A 13,168-nucleotide genomic window follows, 5' to 3' on the forward strand; every position below is an offset into this window, starting at 1 on the left:
AATATGATTTTAGTTTTTATATTTTAAAGTTCCATTAATTTTAGTTTATGCAGTTTTAATAAATCTTAAATTTAATCGTTGAAGGTATATTTTATTGAAGCTAATTGAATAATAATAATGATTTTCATGTAATAAAATAGAATATATTTTCAAAATTTATAATAAAAATATTAATAAATAATTAAAAGTTATTGAAGAACTCAATGATAAACTAGTAGGGATTAATTTTATGATTTATTAAAAGTGCGATAACTAAAATTAAATATTTGTAAGTATAGAGACTAAAATTGAATAATTTTAAAAATATGGGGATCAAAATGATCTTTTAATCTAAAAAATAGTTAAAATTTAAATTAAAACAGTTTATTCTCTAGGTACAATTCTTATAAAAAGATATCAAATTCTAGAAACAAAACGTATATTTTAAGCTTAATATTAATAGAATAATGCTCATGATCTCTTGAATAATCATTTCTTTTTAAAGAAACAAACAAACAAAGTAATTGAAGATGCGTCCAAGGAAGGAAAAAAAGCCAGAGATATAATACAAACGGAAAGAAAATCGGGAAAAAAAAATAGAAACAATAAACTGGAGGAATTAATAGCGGATGATACTCAAAGTGGCCTATTAGCTCAGTTGGTTAGAGCGTCGTGCTAATAACGCGAAGGTCGCAGGTTCGAAACCTGCATGGGCCAATTTTTAGTCATTTATTTATTTTCCTCCTCCTAACGTTACCTGTGGCGGCACCATATTTTCGTGACAGAGCCTCACGGCACAACCGACAACACTGGAAATCTCCTCTCAGGGGGCAATTAATTTGAACTGTTTGAATTACACATATTATAAGTCAAATTTAGTAAAATATTTTTAATAAATAGTTAATGAAAAATAATATAAAGGTTTATAAAATGAAATAATAAAATAAAAATCTAACGTATTAGAAGTAAAGAGCATAATTTATGGTAATTAATTCAATTAGAGTAGTCAGTATTTGAAAACAAAAATTAAAGTTATATATTTTTTCATATATTTTCAATATTGAATTCATTTAGGGTACATTACCTTTTTTTTTTTCTTGGAAATAGTACCTGACTTAAATATAGATAAAATGGTAATACTTGATGCATTCTAAAATAAATATATCTCTCGATTTCTTCCTTCTATCACTTACACTAAAACAATAATTAAAATATTTCAAAAAATAAATAAAAATAATTTTGCATCACATTATGATAAAATTATTTGATAGAATGCAATAAAAATAGATGCTCCCTCAGATGTACCTAAATATTTTTCTAAAAATCAATTGGGTTTATATATTTTGATTTATGTTTATGTTTACCATCTAACATCAATAACTTTTTTAATAAAAAAATAATAATGACGCTAATAACTTTTTAAAAATATTAGTTTAATATTTTAATACATATATTAAGTTTTAGAGTTAGCCTAGGTCCCGTTTGATTCATGACTCATTTTCGTTTTTATGTTTTCAAAAAAAAAAAAAGACCACACAAAGGAGAACAATTAAAACAAATTCGGTGTACTTATTTTTAAAAACAATTTTAAAAAACAACGCTTAAATAGTCCATTTTCAAAAACAATACATTGTTGTTTTCTTTGTTTTCAAAAATTATGAACACAAATATACTTAACACAATTATGTAGATTACACAAATTACAAGTTGAATGTTATAATTTTTTTCTCCCAATTTGAGAAGCTAGCTTCTATTTACGAATTGTATAGGTTTTTTTTATCGTTAAATATTTGAAGGAATATTAATATACCACTAATTTAAATGGTACAATATTTTATCAACATTAACCCTACAAATATGTAGAATCTTCCTCTCTGATAATTTTTTTTTTTACTTTACCTTGATAAAAATTATTTGTATTATTTTCTTATAAATAAAATTTTATTCTCTTAGCCATCTCATCATTTGTATTTCCACGAATCAAAAAACTTTTCTCCATCATGTAATCTTTCATCACTGTTTTTTTTCCCTTATTAACAATAAAAATCCATTATAATAACAAAATAATTAAATTATTATTTTAAATTATCTAATTTTACCAAACACAAATTAATCTTCTCTCACATTTTCAAATTCACACCCAAACACAAATTTTGAATTCAAAATTCAAATTTTTAATTTGAATAAACGTGTTTCCAGATGTTGTAAAAAAGAAGAATTTGTTTTTGTTTTCTACTCATTTTTTATTTTCGAAAACAAAATTTTGAATCACAAACTAAATAGAGTGTTATGTATTTTGCATTAAAATTCATATTTTTAATGGTTATGATTGTTTGTTTTTTTTTTCTTAGTTTGAATTTTGTACTTATCGTCTGATAAAGTATTGGGTTAAGCATAAAAATAGCAAATTTTAACTTTTCATTTGTAAAAATAGCAAATCAACATTTCTTTTGTAAAAATGGCAAAACGAATGTGCAAAAGTCTAAACTACCTTAGTCATACAAATGAGATTGTAATTGACTTTTTAAGAACTATTCGTAATTACATTGTAACTAAAACAAACATTTAGAGGCTATCGGTTGGTCAGGATTCGAGCATCGCACCGACCTCTTCTCCAACCAAGTTGCCACCATTTTCCTCTCCAAAATCGACTCTTTCGCCAACAGTGGCAATGCCTCCAACTTTATTTTGTCTTCATCCCTTTCTTTGTCTTCATCCATTGTTTTGTCGAGCGTGGCTCCCTCTCTTTCTACCAAAACTTCACCATCAGCTTCGACTTTGGCTCATTCTCCACCGGCTTCATTTATTACTCCTTTAGAGCCACTAGTGATCACTCCAGTTCCATCTTCATCTATCTCAACTCCTCTGACACAGACTTCATCGTCAACCTCAATCCCTAACAATGGTGCTGTCGTGAATAGAATCATCGTCTCTGAATCTATCATCGTAGTCGTAATTTCCTCCACTCTATTACTTTAAATGCGATTGGGCCGTCTTCACTCTTCACCCTAAAATTTTCAAATTAATTAAAAATTTTGATATTTTATTGTATAAATTTTTCAAACTAATTAAAAAATCAAAATACAAAAACATTAAATAAGTTGAAAAAACATTAAATAAAAAAACAAATAAATAAAATAATATTTGAAAAAAATTGGTATAGTTTTGATATTTGAAAAAAAAATAACAATATGATTTTATGATTTAAAATAGGGGAGATATTTTAGGAGAAAATAAAGATTATGATAAAAAAAATGTTAGTTACACTGTAATTCGGATAAGGGTTTTATAGTCTTAAAAGGTCTTTTGAAATTAGTTACACTCTAATTCGGATGAGGGTTTTATAGTCCTGAGATTTGAAAGTTTTTGGTGATACTTTCGATGAGATATTTACGTGACCTACAAATACATTGTAATTAATCTCCAAACTACGCCCAACAGATACGCTAAACTTAAAAACAAATACACTGCAATAAAAAATCAATTAACCAAACTATCCAAATCGCTTTTGAATTTACACAAAATTTTGTAACAATATTTTTTTCAAAATCAATTAACCAAACTATCCAAATCGCTTTTAAACTTACACAAAATTCTGTAACAATATTTTTTCTTGTTCTAGACAAAAAATAATCGCTTTTGAAAATTTAGAGTATGATGATCCTAATTAAAAATTGTCAATTGAAATTGCTAACCAATTATGGTGGGGTGTTGATATCTATTGTGGAGATCTCATGAACCTAAGAGAAACAAACAATATTCGACGATGATACATCCTCCTTTGATCGAATTTGTTAAGGTGGGTTGACCTATCTTTTCACAATGACTCGATCAAAATCACTTTGGAAAGAATAGACTTTGTGACTTGAACTCTTGCTCAATGGTGAGCCTTTCATCTATACACCAATAGATTTGATCGATTAAATCAAACCTCCAAAGTAGACTTGTCGTCAATTGATAACAAAACATAAAATCAGTAAAAAAAATGAAAATTAAAAAAAAATTGAAATTGAAGGCAAGATCAAATATGATATTTGAAAAAAAAATATTTGATTTTTAAAATTCAAGAAGTGTAAGGAGATAATTTAAGAGAAAATCAGAATTCATGTTAAAAAATCTGCAACGAGCAGAATTAGTTGTAATGTAACTGAAAATCCAGATGAATGCATTTTAGGGTTAAATAAAAGTGGGAACATATGCGAGAGTGTATTTGCTATAAACTTGATGAAATTTCTGTTTTTGTTATTCTTCCCAACGAAAATTTTAAAACAAAAAATAATATGATTCACAATTTTAAAATAAGACCAATCAATAAAAAATGTGGTGTTTTCTGACATGTCATGTTTAAAACAAATTTCTAATAAAGATAATCATAAAAAAAATTTTAAAAACGTATGATTTAGTTTGATTAACAAAAAAAATCTAATATAAATATAAAAAGTTAGTTAAGAAAACAAATATAATATAAGATTTTAAAATAAATAAATAAATAAATAAGATAATCATATAAACAATTTAAAAAACAGATGATTTAGTTAGATCAATAGAGTATAATATAAATATAAAAAGTCGGTTTAGAAAATGATTTAGGAAAATTCAAAATATTTTTTTTTGAAGATAGAACCTGTTAAGATACAAATTTTAATTATTTTCTAACTAAATCACAAAATTTAGGCCAAAATTTTCACATGGAAAGAGGTAGTTAGTTTCCATTGAAAATCTAAAAACAGAAATTAATAGGGTATGCATTATAAATTTGATAAATTAATTAAGTATAATTAAGAAATACGTGGAATTAATTACAGTGTCGTAAAAAGGCTGGTGAGGGGTAATTGCTACTATGTGCCTGAATATTCTTGAAATATTTGAAAAAAAATCAAAAGATTTATCAAATGTAATTCTCTTTTTATCACGTCAAATTAAATGTGTCACTTGAGAAAATTATCAACATTTAATGATATCTAAAGATATATTTTTAAAATTAAATGAGATTAGAAGTAGAATTTGAAACTTTTAAATACTAAAGCAAACAACAACATACCTCAATTGACATATTTTTATTTGATTCAAAATCAATTATCATTTAGCTGGTTTAGTTAAAGTGAGTTGCTATTTTTCCTATTTTCATTGTGAGATATATTCTGTTTATTTTAATTTATCAGATTGATGGATAACAATAAATTTTGTGGTTATGCAAATTAATTTGTGCTCTCAACTAAAGCAAGCAACAGTCTATTAGAATGTTTTAGTTGCCATTCATCACTGCGCTTCACTTGACATCTATCATGACGAAAATTATTATCTAAATAAAGTTTTTGACTTTTCAATATAAAACAAACAAATGAATATTTTGAAAAAATTTCGTTTTCGCGTTTGGTTACATTTAAGCCAATGGGTTTTGAAATTTGTCATTTTAGGTTATCCATTTGATATTTTAAAACTATACTTATTTTTACCACTCTTTTTTATCCTTTCATCTTTCTTTATCTAATGCATGAATTTTTAGCAAAGTTAAAAAAAAAAAATTACAATTCTATTTAGTTTTTAGATTTTGAAAATTAAATTTATAAATACTTCTTCTATCTCTAAATTTATTGATTTTAAAAAACTTGGTTTAGAATTTTGCTAAAAATTCAACTCTTACACTTAGAAATGATACAAATCATCATTATAAGTAATTGAGAGCAAACATGCTTAATTTTATGGTTTTTATAACAATCCAAAAAAGTAAGTAACAAAACAAAGAAATCAATAAATAAAAGTGGTATTTAAAAATTTAGGCTCCGTTTGATAGTCATTTCGTTTTGTATTTTTTGTCTTTGAAAATTAAGCACATTTTCTTCCAATTTTTTATAATAATTTACGTATTTATTAAATACAATGATTGAAATATTAGCTAAATGTAAAATTAAAAAAAAAAATTAAAAAACTATTTTTTTAGTTTTCAAAATTTGGTTTAGTTTTTTAAACATCAGTAAAAAGTTAATAACAAATGAATAAATTTAGAAGTTGAAATGTCTCTTAATTTTAAAAAATAAAAATAAAAAATCAAATGATTACTAAACGAGCATTTTTCAAAATGATTTTAACACAATTTTTTTTCATGTCATCAGAGCCATTAGTAGCTAAAAAAAAAAAAAGGTTTATTATTTTCTTAAACAGATGTGGCATTTTCTTTATTAAAAACAACATACCTTTTAAAAATTCCTTTATTAAAAACAATATACCTTAAAAAAAAAAAATTCTTTTGCTCTCTTCTCTCTCCTCCTCGGCCTATTTTATTTGATGATTCAATTTTAACCTCTAAACTTTTAAATATTTAATTTTAGTATACGTTAGTTTAAAATCAAAAGTATAGAAATTAAATGAAAAGGATTCAAAAAACAAAGACGATAAAATAATATTTCAACCTAAAAATTCTTAATACTAGATCAATAATTGGATGCATCCCACGTATCTCACTATCATCACATACATGGAAAATGAATTAAAGTATTTTAAAGAAAGAAGTAACAAAAATTTTCCACGTTTCAAATTATGATTGAACTATTTGGTAGAATATACAAAAATAGGTGCTATCGAGATGCACCTAATTATTTTCCTTTCCAAAATATGATTGAAAACTTTTATTTATTTTCTAAAATACAACACACAAACCAATTTGGGTGGCACATGGCTAATCATATAAACCCATTGTATGTTAAAATGAGAAAATTATTAGAAATAACACGTTTAAGTTTGTATCTTACAAAATCGACGTTTTTTATTTGAAAACTTGTAAAATAAATTTTCTCGATCCATTTCGGGCGAGATCGACCACGAGATTTTAGTTAAAAAAAACTTTTTCCAACTTATAGATTGTTTGAGGCTTTCTCGATACATTTTGCTAGATTATACACCGAGATTATGCGTATTCCGGTGCTAATCTTGGACAAAATAATACCGAGATTCTATATATTTGAGGTTTTTCATGAAATTTCAGGCATAATTAACACCAAAATTCATATATTTGAGTTTGTCGGGTGGAATCTCAGGTAGGATTAATAACGAGATTCTCTATATATCCAAAATCTTACTAAAATGTTCGAAAAATTGGATCTTTCCCAAAATTTAAAAATATTGAATCAATTTGAAAAATCTAATTTAATCGATGGAAAATGCATTTGAAATTTTAGAAATTCATAAAATTGTGAAAACATAAATTATGTTAAATATTTGAAAAATTACCTAATAACTTTATATAATATTTAGTAAACATAACGAAAATTTGAAAATAGTATACGATTTGGGAAGTTTACGAAAAAAACAAATATTGTTATGTGATCAGATGAGATGTATCGAGAATACCCAAAACAATTTGATAAGCTGAAAAAAAGTTAGATTTTTAAACTAATTTTCGGTGGTCGATCTCCTCCAAGATAGAAGAGAAAAACTATTTTTACAAATTTTCAAAAAGCAGATTAGTTTTATAGGATAAAAAACCTAAAAGTATTATTTTTCACAATTTCCTCTCTCTAAAAAAAACGAAGAGCCATAAATAGGCCTCAATAAATTTCCCATGGGCGGCGAAACGAAGGAATCGCTGAGGAGTAAATGTTTTACATTGAAGTTAAAGGGCCAAAACATGTCTCTTCAAAAGACGTGTGAGACTTTTTAACACACTGTCACCACCCAACTTCTTCAATGCTGCTTTTAATTTCTCTCCTTCTCTCTCTTTTACTCTGTTTCCTTATAATGCTAAGCCAACTCCAAATTCAGAACCATTCCAAAGAAACTTTGTTATTTCCAGTATAATAAGACCTTTTTCTTATGGAGAAAACGGCGTCGTATAGCGGCATGTGCAAGTCGTTTTTAATTTTTCTGGTTTTGTCTGTTCCGGCGTCGACGGTGGCATTGTCGTTCGGATTTTACGCTGCCACCTGTCCTGCGGCGGAGCTTATGGTTAGGAACACCGTCAGATCGGCTTCCTCCGTTGACCCCACCGTTCCCGGCAAGCTCCTCCGGTTGCTCTTCCATGACTGTTTTGTTGAGGTCAGTGATTCTGATCTACTCTTATTGTCATAAAACGACGCCGCATTTTTGCCTCATTGTTGCTCGCGAATCTCGATCTCTTGCTATTAAAGGTTAAATTCTGATTATTTTTTTTAATAAAAAAACTCTGGTTTAATTTGATTTAGTTTATTTGTAATCAAGTGAGAGTTTGTTGGAAACTAGTTGAATTTGCTTTGAAAATGTTTACTTTTTACTCCGTAGTTTGGCTTAGTGAATAAATTTGAACATAACATTTTAAAATTTTTATCCGAATTAAAATATATCCCCAAACTTAATTAATACTCACCCTTAGGACGTTTGGGGCAATGAATTAGTTATTATAATCATAGGTTATTATAGTTGAGTTATGATAGTTTGTGTTTGGGTATAAATTATTTTAACTTTGGTTGTAATAGTATGTGTTTGAGATGTAAACTATTTTAGTTAATAGTAAACACTGTAGCAAATAATAAAAAAAATGGTGAATGTAAAATAGCAAAAACTGTAGTAAATAGTAAATACTTAACAAATTGAGGTTTTGAAATAGTATTGATAGGAGTTAATTGGAGATTTTGAAATAGTTTTACGGTGGTGGTGATTATATTTTGATGATAACATTTACCCCAAACGCCCTCTAAGTTATTAAAAGACCATGTCCAATAAGCATTTGTTTTCATTTGTTTATTATTATTATTATTATTTTTAATTTTTGGTATTTGGAATTCTCTTTATTGTGTTTTTACAATTTTTTATAGCTAAAATTTAAAAACAAAAAGTATATATTTTTAATTAGTGATGCAGCTTACATGCACCTCTACTAATTTCAGGGAATAAACTTCTATGACCCAACATTTGAGTGTAAAAAAAATTGTTGAATATTATTAAATCTTAGGTCAGGTGGCCACCGTATCATGAATTGAACCCATGACTTCTTCGCCATTTATCAAAATCATATCCCCTTAGGCGAACCTGTTATGGTCATAAACAGAAACTAGTTTTTAAAAAGTTACTTTTTTTAGCTTTTAAAATTTGGTTTGTATTTAAAAACACTCCTAAAATATAGACCATAAAACTCATTTATGAAATCGGTGTTTATAGGTTTATTTATTATTATTTTTTTAAAGTCAAATGATCACTAAATTATAGCATAAGTTTTTCACCTTTTTACTAATTATTGAAATTATTGGTAGGTGGACCACATTAATATTTTGATGGTTACTAATTTTCTGGCCGTGCATGTTCAATACTTTTTAGTTGGATCATTATTAAGTATAGGGGGGAAAATCATTTCGTCTCAAATTTATAACGTTTTGCTTCTTTAAGCTTTGGATTTGACTTCAATTCATCTTAATTTTAAAATTCTATTATTTTTCTATATGATTTGAGTTTTGTTGCAGTTTGATCTTTACATTTCAAGTTTTATCTTTCTAATATTGATTTTTCACATTAATTTAAGATATTATTATAATTATTTTATTTTATTTAGATTAAAATATCATTTTAGTCTATATATTTTTTAGATTTGTTTAATAATAGTGATTTTGGTTAAAATACTACTTTGACCCTTATACTTACTTTTAAAATATTCATTTTGGTTTTTAAACTTTCAAATTTGATTATTTTAGTTTTCGTACTTTCAAAATGTTCACTTTTAGTGTTTGTACTTTCAACTTTTATTCATTTTAGTCATTGAACTTTAAAAAAGTAGTCATATTAATCATTTAAAAATGAAGTAAAAATGGAACTAAGGACCAAAATGATTACTTTTTGAAAAGTATAAAGACCAAAATAAACAAAAGTTGAAAGTATAGAGAATAAAATAAACATTTTAAATGTATGAAGTCCAAAATGAACAAACATTAAAAGTACATGATAAATTATAATATGTAAATATATTTTCAGTTTTTAAAAATATAAGAATAAACTTGAAAGTATATACAGATTTATTTATTGTGAAGTGTCGTAAAATCTAAAAACTTGTAGGGGTGTGATGGTTCTGTGTTGGTGGAAGGAAATGGAACGGAACGAAGCGATCCGGCAAACAAGTCGCTTGGAGGATTTGAAGTAATCGATTCAGCTAAGAGAACTCTAGAAATTTTCTGTCCTGGAACTGTTTCCTGTGCCGACATTGTCGTTTTGGCCGCTAGAGATGCTGTTGAATTCGTGAGTTTAATTTTCATTCCTCTAAATATTTCTTTAACTATTTTTTTTTATAATTTTTTAAATAAAAATTTGTTATCTATATAAATATATATATATTGGAGATTTAAATTAGAGATCTCTTAATGGTTAAAAATATTATATGTCAATTGAGTTAGGTTTGATTTGATTAAAATTATGTAGAAAAATAGTAAAGAAAAAGTGAATAGATACTTATAATTAATTTTATGCCAATAACACATTAATGAAAGCGTGACAAAGAAAAGCCAATCAATCAAAAAAGGAAAAATAATAATAACCAATTAGGTCACACTCAAAATTGTATGTTTGAGTTTGGGATGTGGCTTGGGGACTATGGTGCTATTTGACTTTTTAAGTACCAAATACATCTAAAATAAATTGTTAGTAAGAAAATACTCGATCGTTTGGGCCCTAATTATAATTTGGTGGAGTAGAGTATTATAGTTTACTTGTATTTGGACACCAAATACGATAATGGTGTGTACCACTATTTATAATATACAATTAACTATAATAAATATTATTTCAAAATCCTATTTGTTAAAATATTTATTATTTTTCTCATTTTTTTTTAAACACTAACTGTTATGACTTAATTAGTGACTCACATTAAAATAGTCTACACCCTAAATATTAACTATTATAGTCAATTGATTATATATATAATTCACTAGCTATAACAACCAACTTAGTGTCTCAAAAGCACCTTTAAATTACATTATAAGCTACATTCATGCTTGTACATATTACTCAATTATCAATTCATAATTTATTGCATGATAAAATTTCTTTTACTTTTTTTTTTAATATATAATTATATTTTTCATATGTAACTATAATGTGAAAACATTGCTCTTTTGTATAATGAAGCATCAATCATCCGAAAACATTATTTTATTCTTTTCTCTTTTGGGTTGGGAAAAGTTATTTCGAGTGCTTATATTTGATTGTTCTTCCCAATAGATAGTTTTGTGAAAGGAAAGTGTATTTGTTGTTCTTGATGGATTGAAAAACGCTATGTTTTTTTAAATAGCCAAGAGGGTAGGATGCAACAACCACAAAAAACAATAGTGTAAGGGCTTATTAAATATAATTAAAACCTTATAAACCTATTGGATAGCTCCTACAAAAGTAGTCTTAATAGGTAGAATTTAACTTGAAATTCAATAATTGTTTTAATTTTGGTAAAAACTATAATTGAAAAATTAGAGGAAACAATCATAAATTTCAAAATCATAAAACTAAATAAGACGTTTGGGACAAACATTATTCTAAGATTATAATAACCATTTTTTGCTACGATTTTCACTATCTTACCTTCATCATTTTTTTTTTTTTTTTTTTTGCTAAGATGTTAAATTTTTATTTTTAAAAGTAAAATAAAAACGATTTAATAATGGAGCCTGAGCATGGGGACAAACTTGTAGTTTAAGTTGCAAGTACAATGGTTGAAAGAAACTAACATGCACTCATTATTTTCATCCTTAGCACAGACCGGTGGGCCCTCCGTCCAAGTCCCGACCGGTAGGAGAGACGGAAAGATATCGGCGGTGTCAAATGTCCGACCAAACATCGTCGATACAAGCTTTTCAGTCGACCAAATGATGAATCTCTTCTCATCAAAAGGGCTGTCGGCGGACGATCTCGTCATCCTTTCAGGGGCCCACACCATCGGAACCGCCCACTGCAGCGCCTTCAGCGACCGCTTCCGACGAAACCCAAACGGCCAACTGACCCTCATCGACGCCTCTCTCGACGGCGCTTACGCCGACGAGCTCATGCAGCGGTGCCCCGCCGGCGCAGCCACCACTGCCACCGTCGAAAACGATCCGGCGACGGCGTTTGTCTTCGACAATCAGTATTACCGAAACATTCTGTCACACAAAGGGCTGTTTCAGTCTGATTCCGTTCTGATCAGCGATGGCCGGACTAGAGCTCAGGTGGAGAGCTTTGCAAAGGATCAGATTGGGTTTTTTGAAAACTGGGCTCAGTCGTTCTTGAAACTGAGTAGTATTGGAGTTAAAAATGGGGAAGAAGGGGAAATTAGGTTGTCTTGTTCTACTATTAATGTTTGAGATTTTAATGGGAAAAAAATGTATAAATATTTGTGTTTGTAAAAAAGGTTGGTTTTATTTTTCTGTAATTGTTGTTTGATTTGTGGCTTACTAATTGTTTGTGAGAATTTGAAATTATATGAAAACTTGAACTTAAATAATATTTGAAATCTATATTTTTCAGATGGAATTAGAAAATTCTTGGGGAACCCATTAATAAATCACACCAATCTTACCCTAACAATGGACTTGAACAGTAAAAATGAGATAGTTCAAAAACGTAAAATTAATACTTAGCCATAAACCTAATATTTTTTTAAATTTTTTTTGTGGAAGGTGAAATTGTCAATTAACCTAATCAAATCAAAGGTAGATGAGATGAGAAAATGCTTTAATTAGCTTTGACTCATTTGAGAATTAAAAATGTAAGTCTAACTAAGAGAGCAAGTCGTTGTGAAGTATGTTTCTAGAAAAATAGTAAAATAAAAAAATTTTAAAAAAATAAATAAAAGAGAGGGGTCGACAAATTGTCGACTCTTTTATTGAAAAGGTCAACTAGCTAGGATGTGAAACCTGGTTAAAGAGAGAGAAAGAGGGGTCAACCAAGCTGCTAATCCATCTTAGGAAAAGCCAACCCATGAGGGTTGGCAGCTCAGTTGATCTTGAAAACGAGGTCAGCTCCTTTTAAAAAAAAATTAATAAATATGTATAAAAAAAAAGTACAAAGAAGGGGTTGGCAATATGCCAATCTCACAATCCATATTCACCCTCAATTAGACTGGTCCAATTGAGGTAGGGAGTTTTGCATGGCCTTTTAACCATACATTAGATTTTAAAGATGAAATTATCCTCATGCAAACGTTAAGAGTTAACATTTAAAAGCTTTTTGTAAGATGGTTAATCTGGAGGCTAGTAAATTACCT

At 27.6% G+C, this 13,168-nt stretch overlaps 1 protein-coding gene and 1 non-coding gene across 2 annotated transcripts; both read left to right on the plus strand.

The window, feature by feature from the left end:
* Nucleotides 1-622: 622 nt before the first annotated feature.
* Nucleotides 623-696, plus strand: TRNAI-AAU (transfer RNA isoleucine (anticodon AAU)). The gene has a single exon. It is a non-coding gene; the product is annotated as a tRNA-Ile (tRNA).
* A 6,951-nt stretch (nucleotides 697-7,647) lies between these two features.
* LOC120085328 (Peroxidase superfamily protein) lies at nucleotides 7,648-12,435 on the plus strand. The gene is made up of 3 exons (XM_039041264.2): nucleotides 7,648-8,010; nucleotides 9,994-10,173; nucleotides 11,685-12,435. The coding sequence occupies exons 1-3, from the start codon at nucleotides 7,789-7,791 to the stop codon at nucleotides 12,264-12,266; spliced, it is 984 nt and encodes a 327-aa protein (XP_038897192.1). The 5' UTR covers nucleotides 7,648-7,788; the 3' UTR covers nucleotides 12,267-12,435.
* The last annotated feature ends 733 nt before the right edge of the window (nucleotides 12,436-13,168 follow it).

The sequence above is a fragment of the Benincasa hispida genome, chromosome 9 (genome assembly GCF_027475165.1).
Source record: "Benincasa hispida cultivar pf3 chromosome 9, pf3_genome.v1.1, whole genome shotgun sequence".
NCBI classification, from domain to species: domain Eukaryota; kingdom Viridiplantae; phylum Streptophyta; class Magnoliopsida; order Cucurbitales; family Cucurbitaceae; genus Benincasa; species Benincasa hispida.